Source organism: Mytilus trossulus, unplaced genomic scaffold (genome assembly GCF_036588685.1).
Source record: "Mytilus trossulus isolate FHL-02 unplaced genomic scaffold, PNRI_Mtr1.1.1.hap1 h1tg000110l__unscaffolded, whole genome shotgun sequence".
NCBI classification, from domain to species: domain Eukaryota; kingdom Metazoa; phylum Mollusca; class Bivalvia; order Mytilida; family Mytilidae; genus Mytilus; species Mytilus trossulus.
The window spans coordinates 1,228,573-1,243,743 of NW_026963297.1; the positions used below are offsets into that span (position 1 = coordinate 1,228,573).

Here is a 15,171-nt window from a genome sequence, read left to right on the forward strand (position 1 = left end):
GTGACTACAAATCCGGTAAATGGTTCAATTCGGTATTCAAATTCGTGAAAAGGGAAGGTTATTGTAGTTACGACATAAGGAACATATACGATATCAATTTATAATTCAATGCGGTTCCTTCAACCAACATATCAAGTAATAAATCTCAAGACTTTACACCGTTGTTTTAATTTCATTTATATGAACGTTCGTTGCCTATAATTAAGATGATAACTAACAGTGTTTCGGGATTTTTTGCTTATGCTGTTAAAGCATGGGTCCCTTTTCCTTGATTTAACGAGATAGTCTTTGATATTTTTGGTACTTTTATACGCTATGATAGACAGATGTGTGAAGATTTCACATTGTTTGTCTTTTTGCAGATTGCTTCAATGTTTTCTAATAACTGTACTATGGTTTTTTACCATTGGATTATATTTAGTAATGAGAGTGAGTGGAACATTCTTTGTTCTATTGGTCTTCAATATAGTTATTTTTCTGTTCGTGGTAATTTTAATGTTTCTTATCACATTCTCTGTTTTATTTTTACAGTATCCCCTTTTAACTAACTTATCTATTACGTCAGTAAAATGTCTCTCTAATTCAGTGATTTCACTTTTATTTCTAATATAACGTTTATGTTCACACACTGTCATACTTGTGAATGGGTTTTTCGAATGTGCACATGTGATTGGAATATATTGTTACATTTTATTTTTTTTAATATGAGATTCAACATCAATGAAGTTATTATTATGGAATCTTTCACCTTTGTACACTTTGGTATCTAAATAGAGTATAATAGATCTAGACACCTCAAATGTAAATTGAAGCAGAGGGTCAATTTTGTTCCCTATGTATAAGCTGTAATCAATTCTTAAATGAATGCATGTTTGAGTTTTATTTTGTCTATTGAGATTCAATATATAATCGTGTTTAACATCATTTTAATTTCGCATTTGACGTTAGATACTTCGAATAGAGTATTCCAGAACAATTCCTGTAAACCACTATAGAAACTTTACAAATTGTTTTAAATAAATAGATAATGAGTACATCGTATCCGAGCAAGGTTCGCTTGATAAGCACGACTAATAAAATGGAACCTTCCTGTGAAGCTTCTTACGTTGCAAACAGCCAATGAAATAACAGCTTCAAAAATGGAATGCTCCTCCGACGTATCCAATGTATAAATAAGGTTAACTGTTTACCTCAACCAATCAAATTGTGTGCATTGCAAGTGTAGTAAAATTGGAATATTCCTAGAACGTATTTGACGTATATATTCAAATCTCTTAAATGTGAGCAGCTGTTTAATACAAATCTATATGAACCGCTCTGAATAGGAATTCCACATTTCGACCCTTGTTTTAGATTTGTTACATAAAACAATTCACAAATTTATCACGAGAAGCATAAAACAAGAATGATTGAATATCATTCAATGGATACCTCAAATAGAGTATTCCAGAGAGGTTTCTGTAAACAGCCATACATTTGGTGGTGGAAATCAGAAAGGGTGCACCGACTGCCAAATATGGGCCCGCTCCGGTCATGCTTCAGTGATTCCATATATAACCAACAAGATGTTACCCCTGACACGCCTCTGTACTTATAAATCAGTTAAAGATCAAAGTCCGCTTGATTAAAACGACAGATAAAATGGAACCTGCCTGTGAAGTTTCTATACGTATCGAACAGCCAATGAAATACATCATCGCAAATGGAATGTTCTTCCAACGTATCCGATGCATCTAAAAGGTTTACTATTGACCTTAACCAATCAAATCAAGTTTGTTATCAGCACGTGAGGTGAAATTGAATACTTCCCAAATATTTTCACGTACATGTATGATTAAATGTTTGAAGTCTACGTAGAACATATAGAAGGGGAGCTTTTAAAATAACATGAATTACTTTAATGGCATGCCAATATTTGTATATATACGTAAGACGTTCAACAAATTAGCCAAATGATATTTCTATAATCAAACACGCCTACCCTGTTATGATGACTCATTACAAAGCGATTTCGCTTGACCCATATTGTTTGCTTTCATTTAATATAAAATTTGAATGTCAATTTATAAAAATCTAGTTTTAAAATATAATAATGATGGAATTTGAAGCGAGATGATATTTTTTTAGTTTCTGTATTTAACAATTAAAGGACAAAAAAAAACTAAATACGCTTTGAATTCAACAGTTGTGCTTGACTTTACACTCGATTCCCGAAGATATATTTTGTTCTGATTAATGGCTTTGAAAATCATTCTTCGGTACTTTTTCAATGCGCTTTTTTCATTATTATGGCACATAGAAAAAAACAAGCACACATGACAGAATTCCCCATTTTGATTTAATAAATACATTGAGAGTCACCGGTAATAAAAAAAAGATACCCCTTGTAACTGTATTGCACGTTTATGCATACTTTGATACGTATTCGTATTTAAGTTACTCAGTTCTGCAACACCTCTACTAAGATCGAGAGGATAATTCAATTTTATTTAACTATTTTTCGTGTTCGCGCAGATTTTGAATGATCATACACATCATATAAGTAGATTTTCACATCATAAAAGGATATTTGAAAATGATAAAAAAATTCATATACATCATATAAGTATATTTGCACATGATATATAAGTATATTTGCATATCATTTAGAATGTTTACACATCATATAAGGATATTTACTCACATCATAAAGAGACAATTTCACATTATATAAAGGTAAATGCACATCATATAAAAGAGAGTTAATGCATTTCTTTAAAATGTGCGCATGCAACAATTATAATTGCGATGAATATAAAAAAGAAGCAGCTAAAATACTGAATGCAGATACAACCTCACTATATTGTGTAACAGTCACGAACTAACGGTTTTGCAAACTGATGAAAATAATTTTCATTGATATGAACAAACAAACAAAAAACAAACAAACTATGTTTGTTAAATTAAAATAGAATACAGTAAATAAACAAGTAATAATTTGTTCACATATAAGTTATTTTGTATATTTGTTTTAACCATACTTGTTGTAAACGATCTTTTTTTAAATGGATTTCATTAGTACTTAATTAGTGCTAAACTATATTTACCTCCGGATCTTCATTTATGTTTATTAATTCTTCTTCATCGCTAACCCCTTCTTGGCCTATCATAGCTATCATTTCCTTATAATCAAATTGCTCTGTCTCTTCTATATCCAAGTCAGCCCATGGGGTTTGCTTACAAATTAAAGAAACACATAATTCAACAATCATCAATATGGATAAAATGTTTAAAAACATATAAAAGGTGTAACAGTGCGACGTAATCTAAAGAATATTTTCATTTATTTACTTTTTTTCTAATTCTATACGACCTGAAACATTATCAAAGACAAATGCATCACCAATTTGAAAATGGTGACAATCTTGGAGTTATCAGTTACAAATACCATGGATATTAAAAACAATCCTAAGTGAAATGCAAAATATACGAGTGTTAACGAATAAATTTAATGTGTCTCACATGGAAATCTGTATCAAACTGCTTATGTGTAACTTGTGAACAGAAAGTACATTGGTCATCTAATGATTATAGCTGCACGTTGAATTTCAAACTTTTTATCACTCATAGGCTTTCCAAATTTTACATTTTACGATCTTATGTCAGAACAAAAATAGAATACAGCTATTTATGATTTAATTTCACATAAAAGTAATCTGGAGTAACCTTTACGAGTTTCTACAATTCAATAACTTCATCGAAACCTTTAAATAAAATATACTTGTAATTTCTGGTATCTTGCCTATTAAACTTATACAAATAAAATAGAATTACGACATATCTTACCATCATGTTATGTGAAGTGTCATCCGTTTCGTAATGGTTGTATTATACTCTGGAACTTTTATTTTTATTTAAGTATATGATAAAATCCTTTGCGAACAGCACATGCTATATCAGGTTATGTGAACAAAATCACAGAAATACCGTTATGGAACACAAGTAAAGTAAAAACGTCCGAATCTAATTAGCCTGAACAATAAAAAAGTATAGCATTAAAATTTTGAATTCTTATCTCAAATTATGAAAAAGCATTTATAATCAAATATTTAATCTAATTCAATAGGAAACTGAAACCATGCAATTGACTTTTTGGCGGAGAGAAATCACAGGGAATGTCAGTCCAACAAAAGTGGCCCTGCATGAACGTACATTTTTTTTCAGTTTTGTTATAAGGAAAGTAACAGTACCATTGTGTATGTTGATTTGTATTGATTCCATAAAAGAATGCATGTGCGAAAAACATTACAAAAGTATGGGATAGTTGTCGAACAACGGCAAGTCTTGTGTATGGCTCTGAATTATCTTCCCTAAATTAAAACATTGACCAAATACAAAAAATTATTTAACAAAACACATTATTCCATATATATTATTATCCAACAGCACATAAATGTTGCAGTTTCAACATTAGACTACCTTGGTGCTTCTTCTTTTTTTTTCTACGGATGTTTTAAAGAGTTCACATGCTTTAATAAGATTGAGTTTATGTATTGTATCTAAAATAATCCAAAGACTTCAGTTTCAAGTGTAAATTGATATAATGAAAATAGATGTTTTTAATCGTTGAACCGTTTTGTAACACCATTGTACCATTCTTGCGTTTTAGAATTAAGAAACTGCAAAGTAGACTAGTGTTCTCCTTTCAATAAAAACAATAATTAACATGATACCTGTGTATTTTGTTCCGTTTGTAATACAGTCTTTCCAGGTGGATCTTCATCCCTATAATGTCAAATATTGAAATGTGTAATCCTATAATAAACATTAATTAATATTAAAAAGAAGTGATATTCACTGCGCTATCCATCACATGATTTGAATGTATAATTATGCTAAAATGTTTGATGCGCAATTGGTTTTGATAAATAGCAGCTTAGCTAGCATCATTTTTGTCTGTCGTTGAATATTCTTAATATATCTTACAAAACATGTCTTTCAGTGAAGTTAATATGAGGTTCAGTTGTCTTTTGTAAAACTGATATTCTCTTTGGCTGTTGACATATATAAACAATGTGTTTACCTTTGTATTTCAAACGCTTAAGTTTGAACATTACAGATAATCATTGCTGCATTTGATATCTATTGAGGAAAATGAAAAGAAATAAGAACAACGCTAGGGTATATAGTGATTCCGAAGGAATACAACGAAATTACTTTTTAATGACATAAATGATTGCGTTCTTCAAGATTTATTTGTGTATTTTTTAACACTTAAGGACATTTGTATTTTATAATTCCATAAAGTTGTACTATTCTAGTAGGTTCCCTATATGGATTGAATTTTGAATAAAACAACATTTTTAAACATATTAAAATGAAATTAAAAATGCTAAAATGCTAAATGTTTGAATATTGTTACAAGTGTTTGGTGTTTAATTGATTTTGGTAAACAGTTGTCATTAATTACATGTTCCTTCTTTCTGAAAACGAAATAAAACTAATATTACTGTTTGTTTTAATTTGTTTTTTTCAATAGTCAGTTGTGTACCTTCCCCTTTCAGCACAATTTTACTGAATTGGTAAATTATAAAATCAAATACAACTGTAAAGATCTCTCTCTCTCTCTCTCTCTCTCTCTCTCTCTCTCTCTCTCTCTCTCTCTCTCTCTCTCTCATATAAGTAATAACATGTACCGTTCATACATTGCACGATGTTTGCCCACCCAAATATAGGAGTAACGAATATTGTATCAATAATTTCCATAGAGGTGCACAGTTTTTTAAGTGAAAAAACGCTTTTCTATTTTCTTTGCCATATCCTATTCAATATTATAAGAGTAATTCCTCTATTTTTAATTCAAGTGCATAAAAAACCTTTTTCAGTTTGCAATATTAATATGCAGCTTATACTCCCATTTTTTTTTTAAATATTACTACCGAAGGATGTGCATGTTTCACAATAAGATTAATGTGTATAGTCAACAATGTGACGGAGGTTTTGCACACCAGCAATTCACCATCTATTATATGATGGGAAATCTACAACTTGTGCAAAATTTCAAATTATTATACTTTAACCTAACAAATCGTGCTATTCGTCGTGTCCTCACATTACACCCAAGGACACCTGAATGGTTTAAAATCTATTTTCGTTTTCTCCTGATACCAAATTATATCTTAAAAAAAAAATTGTGTTCTTTTAATGTTTTATGTAATAATTTGTAGAAACGAAAACATAACAGAAAAAATGCAAAAAAGAAAGACTTCGTACATGCATCATCCATTTGTTTTAGGCAGTTCATAAAACACTGGTAACGAACTGTACAAATCATAATGAGAACAACATTACAATTTCTACACAACATATATATCAAAAACTTCTGTGCACGATTTTTATCATTTTTTACGCATCCAAATGGTATAATCGTAATGTGTTTCCTCTCGGTTTGATATGGTTTGAAAAAATGGCAAATAGTTAATTGTCGTGTTTAAAGCCATAATTTACCGATTGTCACCTTTAAATCAATAAATAACAAAAAACATGGATATTGAGCACGTATATAACATGTACAATAAGATAATAGTTTTTTACGATGACAGATTCATACGTAATGTTAACACTGGGTTTGTACCAGAAAGGTGACTCTGAGTTCACAGCATACGGAAAACATATTCGCGAATTGTTTACTGGAAGCAAACTATTAAATTAAAGTAAATTTCTTCTAAATTTAAAAAAAATTGTAGTGTTTTTTTTAGGACAAATTATATGTAAATAAGTTGAAATACAAAAGCTACCCATTTAGTCCAAAAAAAAACATCATTTTTTCCATTTGACTTTAAAAAATAAAACGATTACTACGAACAACTTTTGAATGTAACACACACAGAAAAGAATTATAATATAACAATGAGCGTATTTCTGACATGGTACAGGACATTTTTTTTAAAAAGAATAAAAAATGGTGGGTTGAACATGGTTTTGTGGCATGCCGAACCTCCCTCTTTTATGGCCATGTGAAATATAACATTAAAATGACAACACAACATTACAGGACTACAATACAAATAAAAAGGAGAACACAAAAGACAAAGAAGCACACGAATAATAGCTAACAAAAGGCAACAGGTTTAAAATTTAATACGCCAGAAGTGTATTTTGTCCACACAAGACTTACTAGTGACGCTCAGATTCAAAAGTTTGAAAGCCGAAACAAGTACAAAGTTGAACAGCATCGAGGAACAAAATTTCAAAAAAGTTGTTCCAAAAACGGCCAGGGTTTTCTGTACCAGAACATCCCTGTTATTAAGAATAATTTATACTTTTGCAAACGGTAAATTTGATAAAATTACTATATAAAAGATATACATGATAAAACTGAAGTAACAACTCATAACAGGAAACAACCGAAAAATAGACTATAAAGGGTAATTACTCCTTAAGGAGTAACATAACCATTTTTTTCATGTGGACTTATTTGTAGTTCTTACTTTGCTGTACATTATTACTGTTTGCAGTTTATCTCTATATATAATAATATTCAAGATAATAACCAAAAGCTGCAAAATTTTCTTAAAATTACCAATTCAGGGGCAGCAACCCAACCCAAAAAAATGTCCGATTGGTCTGAAAATTTCAGGGCAGATAGATCTAAATGCTTTGGTTTCATAGATATGAACCAAAAACTGCATTTTACCCTTTGTACTATTTGTAGCTATGTCGGCCGTCGTGGTTCATGGGCGGGGTCATCAGACACATTTTTAAAACTAAATACCCCATTAATGATTTTGGCAGAGTTTAGTTAAATTTTGCCCAGTAGTTTTAGAAAAGAAGATTTTTTAAAAAGATTACATATACTAAAATTTTAGAAAAATGGTTAAAAATGACAATAAAGAGCAATAACTCCTGAAGGAGTCACTTTACAATTTTGGCCAGGTTTGACTTATTTGTAGATCCTACTTTGCTGTACATTATTGATGTTTAAAGTTTATCTCTATCTATAATAGTATTCAAGATAATAACCAAAAACTGCAAAATTTCATTAAAATTACTAATTCGGGGGCTGCAACCCAACAACGTGTTATCTGATTTGTCTCAAAATTTGAGGGCCGATAGATCTTGACCTGATAAACAATTTTACCCTTTGTTTTTCTCTAAATGCTTTGGTTTCAGAGATATGAGTCAAAATCTACATGTTACCCCTATGTTCTTTTTTAGCCATGGAGGCCATCTTGGTTGGTTGGTCGAGACACCGGACATGTCTTTAAACTAGATTTCCTAGTGATGAGTGTGGCTAACGTTGGTTAAACTTGGCCCAGTAGTTTCAGAGGAGAAGATTTTTGTAAAAGGTAACGACGACGGACGATGGACAAAGACTACGATGGACGACGACGGACGACGGACGTTAGTGATGAGAAAAGCTCACTTGGCCCGTTTGGGCCAGGTGAGCTAAAAATTTGACCGCATCAACCAAAATAGAAAACAGCACTATATAAAAAAAAAACATTTTGCCGCATAATAAATCATTATTTTTTACCTCACGATTTATTAAATATAAAAAACATATTAAACACAATTGCTACGTCATTATATCGTGCTTGCATGTTCTTTTTTACTCAAATTATTTATTCACAAAATTACTAGTTTTGAAATCTCAGGCTGGATAGCATAAATAAAGCATTTGTCAACATTTACCAAAACTGACCATATTTGCACTTTATAGAGTATATTCATTCTGCAAAATATTAAAGCAGTTATGTGTTTTATGTAAGGAGGATTTATTTTGTTCCGTTGTATTTACACTTATAGTTGATGTATTTTCCTCAGTTTATGGTTTGGTTTCAGTTGCATTGATAAATGACTATTGAACAGCGGTTGACAACAAATCAGTAGTTTTTATACGTCAAACTGGCTTGTTTAACCAGAGTATTTGAGCACATCAACCCAAATAAACCATAGATATAGGAAAAAGTGGTGTGAGTGCCAATGAGACAACTCTCCATCCAAACAACAATTCAAAAATTAAACCATTATAGTATAGCGCTATGACAATGTATATAGCTGCATAATAAATCCGTAATTATTTAACGCCGGTGGATTATTTATTACAAATGACATCAATCTTGGAACACAATTACTTCAAAACTTTGTCTGCATAAATTTATTGTGCCAGCATGTCTTCTTATTCTTAATCAAGATATTAACTCGTTAAGAAACTGAGTAGTTTTGTTAAATTTGTGAATTTAGTAAAATGTGTAAAAAAAAACTATTTGACAGTACCACCTAAATTGATCAAACTTGAGCTATATCATGACAATAATATAGCTGCAAAATGAATGTAGTTTGTTTTTTTATGTCATGATATATTATAATAATACAAATAGTAGCAATATTGAAACGCAATGACTATAACATGCTTCCCGCATCTATGTCTGTCCTTTTTTTTTATTAAAAATATTGACGCGCCACAAAAAATAATTAATTTTAATATGCTGGCTCGTGTAACAAAACTATCTGACCGCATCAACAAACACTAAATATATTTGTACTTTATAATAAAAAGTATAACTTATATGAGTTGATATCAAAAATGAAATGTTTACTGACTGACCGTATTCATTATCATTGTCACTTTCTTATGACAACGTTAAAGCCGCATATCAGTCAGTATATTTTTTTAGTTCTTGATGGACTGTATCAAACAAATGCCAGCAATACTTGTACACGGTGACCATAATGACTACACATGTTTGTCCACATCAATTTAGAGAGTCAGCATTTCATCTTTCATGATTTTTAACCGTCGCTGAAGTAGGTAGTTTCCTAACTAATATATACTGACTTTATCTGTACTTGATAATAAAAAAATTATGCAGGTGTCATCTGGAAAGATTATACTGAATGAATGATAGTATATTATGTTCGTTGACTGATTGTTTTGCTGGTAGGTTAATGTCCAGTGACAGATATTTCATTCATGGTAATGGAGAGTTCACTTTTTCGGACGTTTCAGAAATCATTTCTAATCGTTAACTATGAATCTTCTGAAATTGACGAGATAGTTCATAAACAACACGTTATATATCCGGACACTATACGGACATCTTTTGAACATTTCGCCGGAAACAGAATCCATTGAAAAACGAAGAAAAATGCATGTAATGCATAAAATCATATCTAGAAAGAGACTATACAAAAAATTGTGGAACGACCCAACGTAAACAATGACGTTGATATCCAGACACATAAAAATAGTTTTCCAATGCGGTTGATACCCTTTTTATCCGCCTTTCAATTAAAAAGGGTCCTTCATTTTGTTATAGCTGAATGTTTATATTTGGATCTTAAATGCTGAAATTTGATATCCATTATTATATGTATACTTTAAGAAAATAAAAAACGAAAAAGATAAAAGCTGTATAAAATGCAAAAAGAGTCACTAACGAGTAAAGTTATTTATTGTACTCGAATAAACAATACGATCATAGTTTATATAGAATAAAATTAGTAGTATTCACTAATTTATTTATATTCATTATGCTTTAAGAATGTACTTAGGTGAGGTTTTCGAATAAGTGTCAAATGTTCGGACTCCTTGGTGTTTTTACATACGATACAAGGTGAAATATTTTGCCCAATAACACCTGTTTATCTTTCAACATAAGACTTAATAACTCATAAAAGGTCATTTGACAAAATTCAAGCAGATTCTTGATTTTCTTTCTTTTGATTTGAGATCCAAATAATAACAATGCAAATATAAGGTAAAACTCCGAGTTAGCCTTTCCCGAAAAGGAGCTCCATGACCTATCAACATTTTTAGCTTATTTTGATCCTTAACTAATATTCTAGCAGTTTAAATAATCAAGTTTGAATGCTTGAGTTATTTAATTTTACTTTAGAACACATCCGTAAGCTACCAAGTTAATGATGCCCTCGCTGAATAATCCAAGAGCAGTAAAGTGTCTTCTATGGAGAAGCTTCACATCGACTTGATTGTAGTAAAAATTAAAATTACAAAACTGTGTGCAATCGTCACGCGTTACGATATCTCGGACGTTCGAAAATAAGATATACTCGTCCTGGTTTGAATTGTTATATTTGCCACTTGACATTTAGCAAACAATAAAAACAATAAAGCGTCATTGTATACTCAGAGTCAGTCAGTTCACTATTCCCAGATGATACCTTCTCACACTTTTCATTGTAAAGTACATAAATAATCAGTCATTGATGTATTGCATTTATTTATTTTTTCGTTCTTTTTTGTACATAAATTCGCCTGTTTGTGTTCTTTTTTAAAATGTTTTTCATTTTTTTATTTAGGGACCTTTTAAAGCTGACTATGCGGTATGGGCTCTGCCGTATGTTGACCTATAGTTGTTAATGTTGTGTCATTTGATCTCTTGTGTATCATTGGCAATAATACCACATATTATTTTGATATGCATATCTTTTATCGATGTTGCCGTCAAACTATGTTGTCAGCTAGCCTGATATATTTAAAGTGCTGATTTTTTTTGTGATGCGTCAACATTTTGAATAAAAGAAATCCTGCTTGCACTTTAAATTAATGCGGACAAAACTTTGTACTTATTTCTACCAGTATTGCTGTCATTTTTACTATACAATCCATCCTTACATAAAAATAAATTGTAATCTATCATCATGAGTATGCGTCCATATGAATTTAAAGTGCAAATACGACCAGTTTAGGTTGGTGCAGTTAAATGATTCTGTTATTTACACTTGTCTGAGGTATCAAAACTACTGAATTTGTTTGACAAGCCAATATTTTTAATAAAACGTGAACATCTTGGCACACTTAATTGATGAAGACAACATTTTGTAGTCATTGTGTTACAATATTATAGTTACCTTTATCAAACGACCAATCCTGACATAATAAGAATTAAAATTACTGATTTATGATACATTCATGTAAATTTTCAAAATAAAGTGCAAATATTTTTCGTTATACAATCCAGTCCGAGGTCTTAAGACTATTATGACTATTGTTATGATATCAAAAAGAAGATGCGGTATGATAACCAATTAGACAACTCTCCACAATATATCATATAACATAGAAAGTATTAACTACAGGTCACCGTACGGCCTTCAACATGAGCAAAGCCCATACCGCATAGTCAGCTATAAAAGGCCCAGAAATGACAATGTAAAACATTTCAACCGAGAAAACTACCGGCCACTTAGAGAGCCGTGGTTAGTGCATCTAACTACTAACACAAAGGTTCCTGGTTCGATTCCCGTCAGGAACTGCATTTTCGGCTCTCCCTTGACACCAGTTGCCAATATGGTCTCGAAGAAACGATGATAGTCCGTCGGAAGGGGACGATAAATGGCTGATCCGTGTTAAGTGGGAGCCATATCTCTTGCACGTTAAAGACACCCTTGTAGATTTCGAAAAAGAGCAGGCTAATGTCGCTACAAGGCAGCATTCGCACCCGCAAAGTGGAAAGGGATTAATATAAGTTGCAAAACTTGTTTCCCAATCCACTTTAAATTAATATGTTTACACTAAACTCACTAACGGCCTTGTTCATGTACACAACATGAACGAAAAACAAATATGTAACACATAAAAAAACAACAACTATTGAATTACAGGCTTCTGACTAGGGGAGTAAATATTTCGAATAAAAAGAGCACACGAAATTGATGCAGACACTATTTGGTAGTTATTGTGTTCCAAAACCTGTCTCACCTGTATTATACAATCAATCTTGACACAAAACAACTTTTTGATGTATTACTCTAATTTGTGGGCCATGTTAACTTTCAGAATAAAGTGGAAGCATGGGCAGTGTTAGTCGATGAAAGCACGTGATTTTCTTATACAAGCTTTCCTAAAGTATCGATACTTCTGAATTTGTGTTTTTGAGCCAATTTTTGAAAAAAAAATAGAATATTTTCAAAATATGGTCAGTTTTAATTGATGCTTCAAATAATTGTGATATACGAGTAATCCAAGGTATCAAAACTAATAAAAGTTTGTTACGAGCCACTATTTAGTATTAAAAGATGACATGTTGACAATCTAAATTGATGCAGACAGAAACTTGTAGTCATGTGATCCAATATTGCAGACTTTTGTATCATGCGATCCATCCTGACATAACTAAATACTGATTTACCATGCGAATATTATACTATCGATCTGTAAATCTAATGTATTCATCAGTTGTAATTAAACCCTTTTTGTTATTTTCGTCTTCATTTTTGTGCATTTACTTAGATATTATATTTGAATCACCTAAATCAAATATGCTATAACAGGAGTTTTTATATATTAAAGTTTAAAAGTCATAGAGAGTCATTATTGTGTCTTAAATTATTTGACAATCACATGTTGACAAATGATATGTCAAAATGATTTTGTAAAATATTATGATTTAGAGTTATTGTTAACAGCTTAACGTATATCCTTCACGAAAGATATAGAATAAAAAACAAACATAATATATACGTGTTTAGTAGAGATCCGTTCATGCGGCACTCCAATGATCATTTTATCTTATATGATATACACCGTACAAGTTCACGTAATAGTTAAGGGAAACAATGAAGTGGTGTTGTAAAAATAACAATCAAGGTGTATCTTAATGTTTTAGTGTCCTACACACCTTAAATCAGGGTCTGTGTGTTCATCACGAGGACGTTGAAAAGACACTCTGTAATCTGTACTGAGTAACTCCGACTCCATATGCTGCTGTAATATGTGTCGTTTAGAATTATCTTTTGAATTAGAAATGTTTCTTGTGATATTCAAATGATGTATATCTGCTTTTCTCCTTTCTAATTCGACAAGAAATGAAACACCACAACTCTTTACATTTCTAGTATGTCCAACTAAATTATTCATATGTTTAGTATTGACTCCTTTCGAATCGAATTCGCCTACATGATTTTTATTGTCAGAAACATCATTCACATGTGTTGCTAAGATGTATTGTGTTTCATTCGAAATGTTTTCAACGGTCTCTTCCACATTTTCAGAATCTGTATCCTCCGAAATATCTTCTTCCTCACTGCTCGTTATAGTCTCTTCTTCGGAACTGTCTGCCCATTCAGAATCAGATTCTATCCAAGGTGTGATGCCTGTTATATTTTTTCTATAAATACTCTCAGCATTTTCAACAAACGTGTTGATGATATAATCTGAATGCATATATCTGAGATGTTTTCCTAATTGACTATAATGCGCAAATGTTAACGGACATATACTACAAGGAACGCGTGGTTGTTTTGCATGGATATAACGATGACCTCTTAAACTGTACTTATTCTCAAAAGGAATAAGACAAGTTGAGCACCAATGTTGTCGTTCCATGTTGCAATATGAATTGTTCCGTTACTTGTAAGACCTGAAAAAAAATGTCATTGTAATGTACTCTCAATTTTCTTAGTAATATATGCAAATACATTAAGTAACTTAAAAGATATAATATGCATTTACAAACTTTCAACCAACCATGTCGACAGTGTAGTTATAAAAATTGACGGCGCTTGTTTGGTCGTGTTTGACATTTGACCAAAATTAATATCATAACTCAAAGGTTGTATTCCGTTCTACTCTAACTTTAAACACCAGGATGATTGTATTTGAAGCACTCTTTTTTTGATAAATTTACGCACATTTTACAGTTCTAGAGATATCCTGATTACGTTTGCTAAAACAGCGCATAATAAGCGAAAACAGGAATTGGTAAAATAATTAATTGATTGATTTGGATTGATAAATATCTAGTTGCAATCATTTCATGCATGTTAAGGACAAGAACAAATCCACAATGCATACACTATGTTCAACCTGTTTTAGAGACTGTCCGAAACGAAGATGGTCGTGGCTGAGTACCTGCTCATCCCGAAAAGCAAAACGGACACCCTACTTTGGCAAGGGAACCACGGGCAATCGGATAAAAATCTAAATGACTATATTTCTATTCATCTGTCTCACGTAAGGTGATTTGGGAAATGCATGGGCTGGACTAGTACTTACTGTGAAAATATCCTTAGCAAGGACATGATGAAAATGTAAATTTTGTCCTACAGTAATTTGCAAAAAAGGTTGTGTTCAAAAAGTGAGAAAAAACAGCTAGTCCTAAATAAATTATCCGTACTATCAACCTGTGTAAATGAATAGTCTACAGCAAAAAAAATTACTGGAAC

The 15,171-nt window shown here is 31.4% G+C and overlaps 1 protein-coding gene across 1 annotated transcript in view; it reads right to left on the reverse strand.

The window, feature by feature from the left end:
• Nucleotides 1-15,171, reverse strand: part of LOC134700056 (uncharacterized) — a 67,374-nt gene that overhangs the window by 13,001 nt on the left and 39,202 nt on the right. The window contains exons 2-4 of the mRNA XM_063561433.1: nt 13,626-14,366; nt 4,713-4,764; nt 3,087-3,215 (exon numbers count right to left, since the gene is read on the reverse strand). Coding sequence (XP_063417503.1) covers nt 3,087-3,215; nt 4,713-4,764; nt 13,626-14,332 — 888 coding nt within the window. The 5' untranslated portion in view covers nt 14,333-14,366. The remainder of the gene's footprint in view (nt 1-3,086; nt 3,216-4,712; nt 4,765-13,625; nt 14,367-15,171) is intronic.